Source organism: Camarhynchus parvulus, chromosome 26, assembly GCF_901933205.1.
Source record: "Camarhynchus parvulus chromosome 26, STF_HiC, whole genome shotgun sequence".
Classification (NCBI taxonomy): domain Eukaryota; kingdom Metazoa; phylum Chordata; class Aves; order Passeriformes; family Thraupidae; genus Camarhynchus; species Camarhynchus parvulus.
The window spans coordinates 5,812,846-5,828,502 of NC_044596.1; the positions used below are offsets into that span (position 1 = coordinate 5,812,846).

Here is a 15,657-nt window from a genome sequence, read left to right on the forward strand (position 1 = left end):
GTGTTTACATCACTGCTGGGGAATCACCTGAACTTGGCTGACAGTTACAACTGTCCTTTGCAGCTCTGGATGATGTTAAAATGCATTTACTGGGGCACTTACTCCGCTGTCTCGTTGTCTCATCACCGCTCAAAAAGAAGAAGTCACTGCTTGCCATTTCCTGAGCTGAGCAGAAGCAGCAGGGCTGAGAGGCCTCCCTGAACAAAGCCCAGCTGATGCTGTATTTTAAAAATGTCCTGACCTGGAAAATCCCCAATATGGAGCTCCACTCGACCTAGATTTTAGTGGCCACTAATTGAACAGTTTTGAAGTAACTGTGCCATAAAGCAGCCCCAGGGTTAGAACAGATGCATTCAATTAATTACAGCTGGAGAGATTCAGTCAAAATCGCAGAAAGAAGATAAGTCTTAAAGGTCCCGTTGCACCCAGAGCTGGGCACCCTCTGAGCAGCATCCTGGGCTCCTCGTTGGGGTGAGCAGGAGGCACCTCCAGCACAGCCAGCCCTGGTCTGCCTTGATCCCAGCTGGGAGCTGCAGGGCTGCCAGCCCAGATTTCTGATCTGAGACAGACAGGATTAGCAAGAGATATTCCCCAATTTCAAGAAAATCACTTCACCAGAGTGGCTTTTCACTTAGAGCTCTGTGGAGGATGAAAAGGAACTCCAAAGGACAGCTGAGAAAGAGCAAGGCCATTCCAGGAATTGGACAGTTGCTGTTTTTTCAGGTTGTTTGCTAAACTGAAGCAGCTTGAAAGTCACTGAGATCTGAGCGGGGTGTGGGAGGCAGAATTATTCTGAGCAGGTCACCTCTCCCCACTGCAGAGACAAATCCCAGCCCAGCCCCTGTAATGATGCTGGACAGGATCAGGTGTGCAGCCCTGTGGCAGTGACAAAATGGGCTGGGTACAGGGACGAGCAGGGTGGCAGCAGCTCAGTCACCCTCACACCCTGCCCTTGGTCAGGGAAGGGCTGCAGGTGCTCCAGAGCCCTTCTCTTACTGCTGATTCTACCTGGAACCAAGGTAGGGACCCCAAGGCTGGAACCCAAGAGATCCCCCAGGTTGGGATCCACGGGACCCCCAAGGCTGGAACCCAAGGGACCACCAAGGTTGGGATCCAAGGGATCCCCCAAATTTGGAACCCAAGGGATTCCCCAGGTTGGGATGCAAGGATCCCAGGGATCCAGGAGCCCCAACCCAGTGCCAGAACTTTCCCCTCACAGCCTGCAGAGGACACAGCTCCAGCAAGGAGGATAAATGTTCTCAGTGTCATGTCTTGCTGCTCGAATCTTTCAGCGTTTCTGACATGAAGCAACATTTTGCCTGCAGAAGAAATCAGAGAGGAGCCAGGGAGAGCTGGAGCCGCTGGGGCTTTCCCTGCGGAGCTGCAGGGAAGGCACAGCCCTGCACAGCAAGCCCTTGGCATCTGCTGGGGTGCAGAGAGACCCCAATCAACGGCACAGCCCCTGCCCCCTCCCCAAACCCATCCACCTCCATCCTCTTTGTGCTTTTTTGCTGCTGCTCCGAGCCCTGGATCCCAGCTGATGAGCCCAGCGGGGAGGCAGCACATGAGCATTGTCATCCCGGCATGATCCCTCCTTGTCTCTGCCTCAGCTGATGGCACATTCAGAGCCTAATTGTTATCTCAGCAGAGCAACTCCATTATTCAGCCTGACACTGCCCCCCCCTTCAGCTGTTTGTTGCGCTGATGTTATATTAATGAGGCCTGCAAATAAATGAATAGGAGATCAGAGCGCCGCTTGTTCGCCAGAAAACCGATTTTTATTTATTTATTGCTAAGGCCACAGGCCGGGTGGAAGTTTTAAGCTGCTGAGGAGACATTGCTGGGGAGGGCTGGACCTCTCACTCAGTGAGAGGACTGCAAATACCCCAGTGCTCATTTACTTTTAGAACTGTTAAGACACAATCTCCTTATTTATGCATCCCCCGAAGGCACTGGCGCCTGGGAGCCAGGCCCTTGACCTCAGCCTTGTCACAAAGAGTGAACCTGGCCAGATGAAGCAAAAGGAGTGGAAACCAGCCCATATTAAAGGCTCTTTTACTCTGGGTAATCCAGGCTGCAATGTGAGATTCAGTATGAGAGCAAACCCTGCTCCCCAGTCCTGTCACTGCTGGTGCCCAAGGGATGGGGGACGTGGCACCAGTGCCAGCTCTGAACCTGCCAGGGCCAGGTCAGTCCCAGCAGGGCAGGGTGTCCTCCCAGCTGCACAGCTCTGCAGCACTGAGCATGGCAAAATGTACCCAAAATCCTGAGAAAGCTCAGATATTGGGAAAGGACCCAGCAGCAACAAACACTGGGAAGGTCTCATGGTCTCCTCCAGTCTCACTCTGAGGGCTCAGACACAGACCTGGGGATGGAGTCAAGAAATCTGTAACAGCAGAGCTCTGCTCTTTTCTGCTTGGACAGAGCCCAAAAGTATTGCTTTCAAGTTGGACAGTGATAAAACACTTGGTGGCAGTGCCCTGCCTGCAGCCAGCTGCCAGAGCCAGCCTGGCACTGCTCACATGCGAGTCACTTGGTGGCTGGAGCACAGTGCTTTCCCCTTCTCTGCCCAGCTCAAGGAGGGGCAGATAAATAATTCCAAGATTTCTTTGACTTGACAACTTTCGGCATGGTTTATGGGGAAGCAAATCTCAGCAGAGGCTGTTTTGCTTCTTGTAGCACAACCTTGTGCAGCAGAACAGCACTTGGGCAAGAGAAATTTGGGTTCTGCCCAGTGGCAGGGCAAGGGGAAGATCCAGGGGAGCCTTTAAGGATCATTTTATCTCTTGGTAGCACAGCTGGGACTTGGAAAACGTGGAAAGCAGGGAAAGGACAAGCTTCCAACAGTTTTTAGTGCTTTCCCATCCCTGCACAACCAACCACCAGCTCCACTCTGCCCTGTACAAAACACTGCACGAGAGAAATCCTGCACGAGAGAAACACCTGCCCAGCAAAGGTGTACCACTTCTGGCAGAAGGCCTAAGGCAGAAATACCAAAACAGCAAAACCAAATCTGATAATGTCCCTGAGGATGGATGGACCCTCCTTAGCAACATCATTCTCCTGTCAGCCCCACCGAGCCCCAGTACAGCAGCAGCCTCTGTACTTCCTCCTCTCTCCACAAAAGGAGGTTGATGCCTCCCTCCCATGGGATCTGAGCCAGTTTAGTTAAACCAGTGCAAAAACTAATTTAATTTAAGAGGAGACTTCCACACTCACTTGGGTTCTGATCCATTTGGCAGATTTTGGGTGCTGAGCAGCGCTGCCTGCAGCACTGGTATAACAGACAACTCTGATCCTGCTGTGTTACACCTTTTGCAGTGTGGATACACACCCAGGGCAAGGGAGGCTTTTTTGGGGGATTTAATTAACTGAGAAACCCAAACCTTCCTTCGTTCCCACCTGACAGGAGTGTCACTCCTCATAGCAGCGTTAACAGAGCGAGTGCAGTTTCACTGCTGAAAATGCTCCTGGGACACATTTTGCATCCCTCAGTGGGCTGAACAGAAATATCAGAACCACCAACTCCAGACTAATTAGCTCCCTGGTTTAATTAGCATTCCCGCCGCAGTCCATGGCGGTCACTGCAGCGTGGGTGGGACAGAGGCTGCACGCTAAAACCATCCCAGAAAGTTCTGGAGTGTTTTACCCACATTTCTCAGGGCTGGGCGGATTTTGGGCAGTAGTACAGTATAGTGGAGTAGTAGTAGTAGTAGTGTAGTGTATAGTGCAGTAGTCTCAAGCTACATCAGGGAAGGTACAGGTTGGATATTAGGGTGAAATTTTTCACTAAAAGAACAATAAAGCACTGGAATGCTCTTCCCAGGGAGGTGGTAGAGTCACCATCTCTGGATGTGCTCCAAAAAAGACTGGACATGGCACTTGGAGCTATAGTCTGGTCGAGGTATTAGGGCATATGTTGGACTCGATGATCTTAGAGGTCTCTTCCAGCCTCATAATTCTGTGATTCTGTGATTCTGTGTAGCATAATATAGTGTGTAGTGCAGTAGTGTAATATGTATCTATATATAGTATTGTATGATAGATATATATAGTATATATCTATCATACAATGTAGATATATAGATATGTCTATATATATAGATACAGAAATCTATTTATATATCTATATAGATATCTATATCTATGTATCTATATAGATATACTCTATATATCTAGATAGTACATATATCTATACAGATATATAGTGTATATATACTATATTTAGTATCATATGCTAGAATAAAGCTTTTAATCATCCTTCTGCAATCATGGAGTCAATGCAATCATTCCCCATCCAGGGGCTCGCTGCCGCAGCAGGGAGGAGGGGCTGGGGCCGGGCTCACCTCGGTGATGCGCGGGTTGGAGCACTTGACGTTGTGTCCAGCCCAGTGGAGCCAGGGCAGGGCGCCGGGGGAGCTGCAGTGGGGCCGCAGGGTGCAGCGCCCCTCGCCGCTGCACCAGCCGCACGCGAACCGCGGCTCGGCCTTGAGGCACAGCCCGCAGCTCTCGCGCTGCGCCGCGCACTTGTACAGGTGCACTGCGGGACAGGGATAGGGGTCAGCCGGGGAGGGGGTCCTGGGGTGCAGATGGGGCTGGGGGATTCACTTGGGGTGCAGCTGGGACTGAGGGGTTCCCTTGGGGTGCAGCTGGGACTGGGGGATTCACTTGGGACACAGCTGGGATCTGAAGGGATTCACTTGGGTTGCAGTTGGGATTGGGGGATTCCCTTGAGGTGCAGCTGGGATTGGGGGATTCCCTCAGGATACAGCTGGGATTGGGGGTTTGCTTTGGGTATAGCTGGGATTGGGGGACTCACTTGGGACATGGCTGGGATTGGGAGATTCCCTTAGGATACAGCTGGGATATACCCTTGGGGTACAGGGGATTGAATGATTTCCATGGGACACAGTTGGGATGGACAGATTCAATCGGGGTGCAGCTGGGATTGAGGTATTCCCTCAGGATTCAGCTGGACTATACCCATGGGGTTATAGCTGGGATTGAGGGACTTCCAAGGGACACAACTGGGCTGGCCTGAAGCCAATTCAAGCAGATTTTACCTTTCAGGTTCTCCGGGTTGTCAATGACGAAGTTCCCGTTCCAAACCACGGCAAAGTCCACTGCCAGGTTGCTGATGTCCATCCCATCATAGAGGTACTGCAGGGTAAGAGCCAGAGTGAAATGTTTGGGGAGACAAGACTCCCAGACAAAGAGGGTTTTTTGAGAGAAACCATCTCTATTCTCTGCTTAAAAACATCTGCTGGTGCCTCAGACACCACATTTTTACACTTCATCTCCAGGGTTCTGCTTTGAGTCCCTTCTCCTCATCAGGAGGAGATAATGAAATCAGATCTAGTCCTTGTGAGAGGTAACAGATTAATTATTCCACTTGCAGTGGTTGCTCCCATCACTCAGGCTCTGGCTTACCAACACAGCCCCAGCAGTTAACCAGACTGGGACTGCTGCCCTCAGGCTGCTTCTTGCCCATTTTGTGACTGAGAGCTCCAGAACCCCACTGCAGAGCTTTGCAGGTGGAACAGCAAACAGCTGAGCAAAAATAGATGGTGCAGAGCCCCAGCCACTGCCTCAGTCTGCTCCAGGACTGGTTTGAATCATTCCCCTTTTTATGACATCCTGGGGGCCGTGGCTGAGTGAGGCTGGATGCTGCAGCTGAATTCCCAGTGAATGCTGCAATTCCCATTATCACACCCAGCCCTGGCCAGGCCCCACTCTGGAGCTCCCTTTAGGTCAACCAAGAGCTGCTAAAAAGACTTCAGGAGGTGAGTGAGCATTGCCATGCTCTCTGGGAGGAGGGAGTGGTGATTAAAGCAGGGCAGAGCGCCCTGCCTGTCCCTGGGCAGCAGCTGTGCAGTTTTAACTCACGTTTGACTGTACTGGGTTTTACTAAGCTGGGGTGGAACAAGAAGCTGTGAGCCCAGAAGGCCCTCACACCCTCCCCCTACCACTTCCTACCATCCCAACAGCAATAAAAGTGCTTCTCTAATGCTTATAAATCACTCTGGATAGGAAAAGTACTATATACTATTAATACATTTATTATCCACCAAGCTGCAAGGCCCAAAGACGGCCAGCGATGTATAAATATCCAGTGAAACTTTTAAAAATTCAAAACTTCATTAACAATTTAAGACCATCTGCACTGAATATTCAAGTGGACCCTGTTGTGCTGCCTAAAACAAACTGACTGTGCCCTTTTTGCCCAGGGCCCTTTCTGAGCACATGGTGAGCAGAGGAAGGGCCACGCTTGTCCCTGCTCATGAAGTGACACAGCAGACCCAAATTTGGGCTGTGGATCAGGGTGGGGGTGCCTGCATGTGCCATTTGCGTTTTGGCATCCCAGGGTACCCAGCAGGGTGAATTTGTGGTGTCCTGGTGAGGCTGAGCCCTGTCCTGTGGAGGGGATAACCCTGCCCTGCTCCTGGGCAGCATCACCTGGTGATTCCCCTCTCCAGGGCAGCATCACCCAGTGATTCCACTCTCCAGCCCTGCTCCTGGGCAGCATCACCCAGTGATTCCCCTCTCCAGCCCTGCTCCTGGGCAGCATCACCTGGGCAGCATCACCTGGGCAGCATCCCCCAGCGATTCCCCTCTCCACCCGGTGATTCCCCCCACCCGGTGATTCCCCTCTCCACCCGGTGATTCCCCTCTCCAGCCCCGCTCTCTCTCTCCCCCATCACTTTCCCTCTCCCCCTCCTTCCCTGCTCTCCAGCACCGCTCTATTCATCCAGCCACCGTGACCTGGGATTTGACAGCTCCCCGATAAGGGGTCTGTGATTCTCTCCTTATCTCCCCGTGTGTGAATTAGCCTGCCTCAACACCTCCTGCATTCCCTCCTCCTCCTTCCCCCCTTCCCGGGGCTGACCCCCCAGCAGGCAGCCAGGGCACTCCAGATGCAGCATCTCCTCCCCGCGGGCATTCTCCCACCTGGGATTCGGGATTAAAGAGATTTTGCACCCTCCCCGGGCTGCCGGGAGCTGCCCGTGCTGCTCTCACCCACCGAGCTGTTCTGGCACTGCACGCTGGAGCTGTTGAAGCGCAGGGCGGGCACCCTGTGCACGATGCCCTGGATGCTGAGCACGCACTCGTAGCCCCTCTGGCCCGACTGGGGCTGCGGCAGGTTCCTGGCCTTCAGCGTGATGGGCTTCACCTCTCCCACCGGGATCAGGATCTCCTCCGTGGGGAACAGCTGCGGGCAGTCCTGGGAGGCAACGGGAGAGGTGGGAGGTCGTGGATGGGGTGTGCTGGTGATGCTTTAGCATTTTAGCTTTTATATATTTTATATATTTTATATATTATATTTTATATATTTTATATTTTATAACTTTATATTTGATATTTTTAATAGTTAATATTTTTATAATTTTTCTAATTTTCTTATATATTTTTTAATATCATTGTAATCCCGCAATTCTTCAAATCATGCAAGATGTGGACTGTGTAACTCCAAACTCCATAGTTATATTTTTTATAGTTTTCTTATACATTTTTAAAATATAATTGTAATCCTGCAAGATGTGGAGTGTGTAACTCCAAACTCCACACACAGTGTGAGTTTGGAGTTATATATATTATATACATGTAGTTACATATATATAATGCTGCTCTCCAATTTTGGTCAGACACAACAATTCCTCTCCAGGCCTGGCAATCAAGGACACCTCAGCGTCTCAGTCTCTGAGAGATGTGAACAAAACCGTGACACCTTCCCATCCAAAGCATCTGTGACTCTGTGAAACATCACTGCACAGATATCCAGTTCACCCAAGCACAAACTGAATGTCTAAATGAAACCCTGAGATGGACCACAGAAAATGACTTATCAGCTGCTGGTAACTGTGTGACATCCCTCCCGTGAGATCTCAACATCCCAAACATTATCTCTGCACAACACACTGGGAAATACAATTTTTCTCCAATTTCTCCAGCAGGAACTGCAGCACCTCTGACCATCAGCTGTATTTACATTCTGCTCAGCTCTAATTTGCTTTGATCTAATGGAACAAGGCACCTAAGTACCTGTAAGCACCTGACACCGAATGATTAATCCCCAGCTGAAGCAGGAGTTTAGAACAAACACGTCTGTCTCCATTCCTTCTGCCAAATCCCAGAGTGGCACCCCAAGCCCCTCCAGCCTGGGGATGAAAGGAAATCGTGCTGATGGCAATGCCAGGAGCCCTCCTGCCCAGGATCCTGTGTCCAGGGGGAAAATCTCCCTCCCCAAGGCAGGCAGCTCCCAGCCAGGGCCAGGGGAAGTGTTTCACCATGGCTCAAACCAGCTGTAAATGAGAAACAGATGCTGTGCTCTGGAGCAGCCACTCACTTAAACTGCAGCCTCATAAACCTTTTTAGTGGCACTTTTCCATATATATATTTTATTTTATTTCTAACAGGGACTTTCACGGATTAACAGCCAAGAGTGATTTCAAACTCCATCAGCTGGAGGAGGGAAGGGAGGCCCTTTCCTGCAGAGGAGAGGGTTCACAGGCTGGAATGGAATGGCATTCCCTGCTTCCCACTGACAGCCCCAGCTCACCACCAGCAGACTCCCTGGATTCATGGCGTTTTCCATCCAGCTCTTCCAAGCTGACTGCACATTCCTTCCTCTCCTGAAGCACCACTCACCTGTGCCACCTTCCACTCAACACCTGCCTGCATTAAGGGTTTGATTTCACCCCAAAGTCCCATCGAGCTCCAGCAGAGGGGCCCAGCCCCAAGGGCTGGAAGGAAAAGCAACCCAGAGCTACAGAATCCTTTACCCCATTACAACTGAAAACAAAAAACCCCACTTGCATCACCAATGGGAGAACTTCGGTGCACAGTCCTGAAAGTAATGAATATGTTATGGACCATTATCCCTCCTGGCCAGCTCAGTCCGTGAGGAGACTGCTAAGGAAAGGCTCCTTCCCTCCTTCCCAGGCACAGGAGGGGACTCCATCCCACATCTGCTCCCTGCTGCTGAAAATGCTGCCAGCAAAAACTGCTCTGCCATCATTAGAGTCAAGTGGGGCAAAAGAGATTTATTTTTTTTCCCATTCCTTTGGTTCCAGTGGAAGGAAAATGTCACATTGGGGTTGTGGGGAAAGCGAGGCAGGCGCAGGCCGAGCAGGAGCGAGGCAGCCCCTCCGTGCTGGCTGACAGCTGCAGTGATCACACTAACAAGGGATCCGCGTTTGGGGATGCAGGGATCTGTAGGAGGATGCCAGACTCCAGCAAAGCCGGGATGCTCGTGGGCAGCCACACTGCTGCAGGCAGTGCCTGCTGAATTTCTCAGCTGAGCGAGAGGAGCTGCCGGGGCTGGGGAGGGCTCGGGTCAGCTCGGACCCTGCGTGTCCTGTGCAGCCCCTGTGAGCGTTTCCAGCCTCAGGGAAAGCTCAGCTTGCAGGGCTTTTCTTTTTCCAATTTGTTTTTTAAATTGCTGCCTCAGTGATGTGCACCCACAGCCCTGCAGAGCCACATCCCTGCACCCACAGCCCTGCAGAGCCACATCCCTGCACCCCAAATCCCTGCACAGCCACATCCCTGCACCCCAAATCCCTGAAAACCCATATCTCTGCACCCAAATCCTTCCACAGCCACATCCCTGCACCCCAAATCCCTGCAGAGCCACATCCCTGCACCCCAAATCCCTGAAAACTCATGTCTCTGCACCCACAGCCCTGCACAGCCACATCCCTGCACCCCAAATCCCTGAAAACCCACATCCCTGCACCCCAAGTCCTTGCAAACCCATGTCCCTGCACCCAAATCCCTGCACAGCCACATCCCTGCCCCCAAAATCCTTGCAAATCCATGTCCCTGTACCCCAAATCCCTGCACAGCCACATCCCTACACCCCAAATCCTGCACAGCCATGTCCTGCATCCCCAAATCCCTAAAAATCCAGCACCTCTCCCAGCTGCTCCCTGCTGGAACAGCCACTGTTCAGGTAAATGATTTTGTCAGGGGTTTAGTTATCATCAGCTGGGCAGTGCCTCTGTCCATGCTGATCCCCTCGACAGGAATTTCCAGGCCCTGGGAAGGGTTGGCAGCACCAGCCCCGCTGCTGGGCTGGGCTCTGGGGCTGTGGCCAAGGTCCCTCCTCGTGTCCCTGCTGTGCCAGGCTCAGCCTGGGCACCCCATCCTGGTTCCCTCCCCAGGAAGAGGCAGAGCCACCCAGAAAACGCCGAATAAAAGGCGGTGGAACACACAGCTTGTTCCATAATCAGTTTACTTTGTTTTTTAATTCATGAGAGGTAAATCCTGCAGCGAGTTAGAAAGGCCATTATTGCCTCCTCTCTCTAAACAAACAGGCAGAATCCTCTCATTATCCTCCTTGACTTCCCCGAGCCAGAATAAACACGGATCAGATCTGCTGGAGGAAGACAAGGCTGGGGTGCCTGAGTGGCACAGACTCTCGGGGAATATTCTGCCTGTGAACTATCAGCACACACAATTTACAAAGACATTTTATGCTTCTCCAACACTTTTTAGCCTCAAAGACTCCAAGGTCTATAAATACCTTAAAGACCCACGTTCTGCAGCTGTCTCTGGAGCAGAACAGAGCACCCATGGTTATTATTTGTGTTTAACCGAGCAGTTTTAGTAGGTCAAACCTCCTTGCTCTTATTTGGGAAAAAAAAAAAATTGCCTAGAAATGGCAGGCAATTCTTCTGACTACAGGATTTAGCCCAAATGGCAGAAAATAGACTGTTTCTGTACTTTTCATCTTCAAAAAACCCCCGCAAACTCTCCACAAATGTTAACTTGCCGCACGTTATTTTAAAGTTATAAACATAACCCAATCTGGCACGTGCATGTAAACCCCTGGTTCACAGTTGTGCTCCCAATGATATAAATTACAGTCCCTGTCACTCATGGAAACACATTATCCTTCACTTATGCCACGGGAAGGGAGAGCAGCCCCCGTTCCTTGGAAACCAGACATGAAAGGAAGGCAGCTGGAGCCCAGCCTGGTGAATTCCTAACCCACACCATCAGCCCTGAGCTCTAACCTGGGTCTTCTCCATCGCTTTGGGAGGCGGGGGGGATGTTTAGAACCTTTCCCTCCAGTGAACAGCCCTTTGTGTGCCAGAGCTGAGCCAGGAGCAGCTCCCTGGCCCAGGGTACAGGCAGGAACGTCTCCCTCTGCTCCTGCATCCCTTCCCCTCCTGCCTCCCTCCCTCTGAACACCAAACATCCACAGCACGGATGATAAAAGCACTGCCACAGCTCAGAGCTGAGGGAATTTGCTGAAGCCGGGCTTTTTGCTCCTATTTCAGGCAAAGGCATCTCCCCAAAGTCAGGTGTGACCCTGCAAAGTCATTGGCTGCCTTTGGTGGCCTGAGCTGTGGCTCTGAGTCACCTCCAGCACATCGGGCTCTGCTGGCATGGGGATTGGCAGGACAGCTCTGCAGGGCTGATTTTGTTTTGTTTTGTTTTCTTTCCTTCAAGGCACACCAAGCAGCACTCAGCGCCCAAGGGCACAGCCAGGGGCAAGGGCGTTGCCATAAAATCAGTGAGAATTCAAAGGAGCCCCAAGGGCACTGAAATCCCCGAATCTGGAACTCTCTGTCCCCAGATCAGCGTCCCCCTGTGGAAATGGCATTATCAGCACACACTGGACATCAAAGAGGGACGGGCTCTCACATCCTGGGGAGCTAAGAGGATTTATTTGGTTCTAGCTCTCCTCTGGGATGGGACGTGAGGATGTTTATGAATCCACATTCCTCCTCGTTTAGAGAGACATCATAAAACCTCACACACACACCCCAAACCACATCAGGCACGTTAAAATGGCATCATTGGCTTGATCTGGGGTTTTGTAAAGTGGGACAATCAGTGCTCCACACCCAGGAGAATCTCTTGGAGAAATCCTGATTTAGTGGGGGCAAGGTCTGAGCAGGCACCTTCCGCTGACAGTGAAGACTCTGACCAGGAAAAGGATTGGAAAATAATCGCTTCTCTAATTATTAACTCCTTAAAAGATTGGCTACCTGGAAATGGAAACCTCAGAGGAGCTGGGTTCCCCCATATCAGAAATTCCCACACAGGGAGAACATCAGGAGCAGCCAGCCCTGTCCTGCAGGATCCCTCTGCTGCAAAGGCTGTGAAATATCTGTAGTCACTGACCAGTGACCCCAAACCACAGCTCCACTGTTCCTAAAGCACCCACACACCTTTGGGGCTCCCTGAGCTCTGCCCTGGGATCTGAGCACACAATTCCTGTTGGCAGGGCAGGTGGAGGGACGAGGAAAGCTCCCTGGGCAGTATTTCCATGGCAGGCAGGGCAGGTGGAGCTCCCTGGGCTGCATTTCCATGGCAGCACTCAGCTCGGGCTGTGGGGGCAGAGGCCTGCAAGGAGCAAGAGCACAGCTCATGGGGAGGGAATTTCTCTCCCCCATCTCCTCCTGAAGAGGCTGAGGCTCCGAGCCCTTGTTCCTCCTCCAGACAGACAACTCCTGGGAGCATCAAAGGGAGCTCGTTACACATCCAATCCCACTGGGATGCCAGTTCTGATGGGCCAGGAGCAAAAGGGAATACTCAAGATATTTTCCCTTAAATTAAAGATAAAGATGCGAGCGATGTGCAGGCCCGTGTGAACACGTGTGTAAACCTTACGTAAGGAGAGGCCCAGGGGACTCAAAGTAGGGCACAGGCACAGAGATCCCCACTCCAAACACCACTGGCTCTGCTGGGGAGGCAGCCAGGGGAAGCACAAACAATTTCCTAATACATCAGGCCGTGACACAATGAGAACATTGTGATCTGAATTGCTTTAGGAGAGGAAACTCTCCATGAGGCCTTTGCTTATTTGTGTGTTGGTGAAGAGCCCATAGCAAAGGCATTATCACCAGGCTGTGTGTGAAGGGGAAATTCATTGCTCTTAAATGAGCAAACACATTTATTTGGGGTGGTTTGGCCTGTGCTCAGAGGTCTGGGGGAGAAATGATGGAAAGCACGTGTATCATTATCATCAGCCCTTATCAAAGCTAATCACCAGGAAGGTGTGAGGTGTCCCAAACATCCCTGGTGAGAAATCCTCTGCAAGATGAAGATGACAGAGGAAGTTCTTTGGAAGCATCCCTCCCTCTGTGTGACCTCAGGCAAGCCCTGGGTGCTGCCAGGAGGAAAACAGAGATGATGGGATTGTCCTGCCTTAGCAGGGACTTGGCAGACACTCTGAGATCCCAGGGCTGGGGACCCAGAGAAGGGAGAGCTTCACCTGTGCAGCCTGGGAGGACAGGGAGTTTGGAGTGTGGAGGAGAACCCACCCCACCACTCAAGAGGCAAAGGGTTTTGCCTTCTCTTGATACGGTGAAAGGAAGTTTCTTGACTTTGAAAGATGGAGAAAGCTCTTGGTTTGTTCCTGGGGTGGAAGCTTCTCCCTGGGCACCCGTTCCCATCCCAGGCACGCTGCCCATCCTTGGGTTTGCAGCTTCCCACCAGGTCCTTGCACAGCTCAGAAATGACTCTGCCCTGTATCCCTGGATCTCCTGGCAGCCAGGGAGACACAGGAGTGGAGTTTACTCCTGGTTTAGCATCACCCTGGCTAAACCTTCAGTCACTCCTTTTGACAGCTCAGTGTTTACAGCACTGACTGATCTCTCCTGTTTTCTCCATCTCCATCACTCACTGACAAGGATTTGTCTGGATGCTGGCACACCTTCCTCTCCTCTCTTCCTCTCCTATTTGCAGATGTCCTCACTGCTGCCTTTCCCACTTTCCAGCACCCTCAGGATTTCCAGAGCATCATTTAAACCATTTTTCCCCTGCAGCTTTAGGAGCTGCACTCATTTCAGGTGCTCCAAAGCTGTTTGTAGGAGCAGTGAGGGCAAAGAGCAGGACCCTGCAGCACCAGGACCCCATGAGGATGAAGCAGGCAGGGGATCAGGCAGGACAAGGAGTGCAGAAACGCCAGAGCAAGGGCTCCTGGCAGTGGTAAATCAGGAATTTGTGCTCACGAAACCCTTTCCTGCACAGATCCCTCTGCCCTGGGACACTCAGGAGAGCTGGCAGAGCCATTCACAGCCTGTGCCTTTCCAAGTGTTAAAAGCATTTTTGGATGGGAGCCCCACACCTTTTATGAGCTGCTAAGAGAGATGGCTCCGGGTCCACGGTGCTGGAACCCAAACCAGCTCTCTTTTCCAAAATCTGGGGCTGTGCTCTTTGGTAATTCCTTCATCAGCCACAGTCAGGCTCTGCCATAAATCCCAACAGGAGGCGCTGCCCAGCCCAGCCAGAGCTGCTGCTCAGAGCGAGCAAAGCAGAGCTGCTGGAAGTGCTGGAGTCTCTGGCACCCCTGGGGGAAAGCACTGCAGCAATTACTGTAATTAATGAACCTGGGCATTCCCACACAGCAGGGGAGGCTCAGCTCTGGTGCTCAGGTCAGCAGCAGCACTTCAGTGACACCAGCACCGCCCTGCTTTAAAGCTGCTCCTGCACTTGTGGGCACCAGAGAGACCCACAGACCTCACATCAACACGGTTATGGTGCTTGTGGCAGGGAAAGGCAGAGGATAGAGGGAGGAATCCCAGCGTGGTACTGTCACACACATCTTTTATGGAAAATCCTTTCCTTAGGATTTTTCCTCCTGAGAAGCTGAGAGGCCTCAGGAACAAAATGTAAACAATGGTTATCTGCTGCTGTGGAATGCAACAGGTGCATCTGTGATTGACTCGTGTTGGTTGTTTCTAATTAATGGCCAATCACAGCCCAGCTGGCTCGGACACAGAGTCCGAGCCACAAACCTTTGTTATCATTCCTTCTTATTCTATTCTTAGCTAGCCTTGTGATGAAATCCTTTCTTCTATTCTTTTAGTATAGTTTTAATATAATATATATCATAAAATAATAAATCAGCCTTGTGAAACATGGAGTCAGATCCTCGTCCCTTCCCTCACCCTCAGACCCCTGTGAACGCCCTCACTTGGTACCTCGGAGACGTTGATCCTCCCCTCCTGGAAGGAGCAGGTGGTGGGGTCGTGGGTGCACAGGTTCCTGTACTTGCACCAGTGGCAGCGGAAGGCACTGTTCACACAGGACAGGCACCTGGGGGGAGAGCAGGGCTTAGCACCGGCCTCAGCACCTCGGCAGGGCTGCAGCCTCCTCCAGGCCTTGGCAGAAATTCAACCTTCCTGGGTAAATAATTCCTTTGGTGGGGGTGGTTTTGATAGAGCACAAAATAAGAAATGGGTTTGGGGAAACACACAGGCTCCAAAGACAGACCTGGGGCAGCCTCACAGTTTATCCCCAGAGTAAAGGGCAAGCTGGGATTTATTGCACATCCTTGGATTGGTGCAAAATAGAGCAGGGCACTGCACAGGCACCAGGCTTGGGCTTCAGCTTCTAGGAAAGAAGGCAAGCCTGGCAAAAACGGGATCAGTTGTTCTGCAGGTCAGGAATGCTTCAAGGCAACAGCAACACTCCTGCCTGGCCTCGGAGTGCAGGGGGTGCAGCAAGTGCTTTTGATTCATGTTGGGGAAAAAAAATAACTGCCTATGAAATGTTTTTGAAAGAACACAGACCCTTTTCAGCCCCAGGGGACCCAGCTGCCAGCAGAGTGGCCGGGTGGGTTTTGTTCCCCTCTCACAGAGAGGCAGGAGCTGTGACAGCTGCTAATCCTGGCAGTTGCCACCTCCTCCATCTCCGAGGCCA

At 51.6% G+C, this 15,657-nt stretch overlaps 1 protein-coding gene across 1 annotated transcript in view; it reads right to left on the reverse strand.

The window, feature by feature from the left end:
• PLXNA2 (plexin A2) overlaps nt 1-15,657 on the reverse strand; it is a 134,062-nt gene that overhangs the window by 41,531 nt on the left and 76,874 nt on the right. Inside the window, exons 9-12 of the mRNA XM_030965561.1 lie at nt 14,937-15,051; nt 7,022-7,222; nt 5,064-5,160; nt 4,347-4,540 (exon numbers count right to left, since the gene is read on the reverse strand). Coding sequence (XP_030821421.1) covers nt 4,347-4,540; nt 5,064-5,160; nt 7,022-7,222; nt 14,937-15,051 — 607 coding nt within the window. The remainder of the gene's footprint in view (nt 1-4,346; nt 4,541-5,063; nt 5,161-7,021; nt 7,223-14,936; nt 15,052-15,657) is intronic.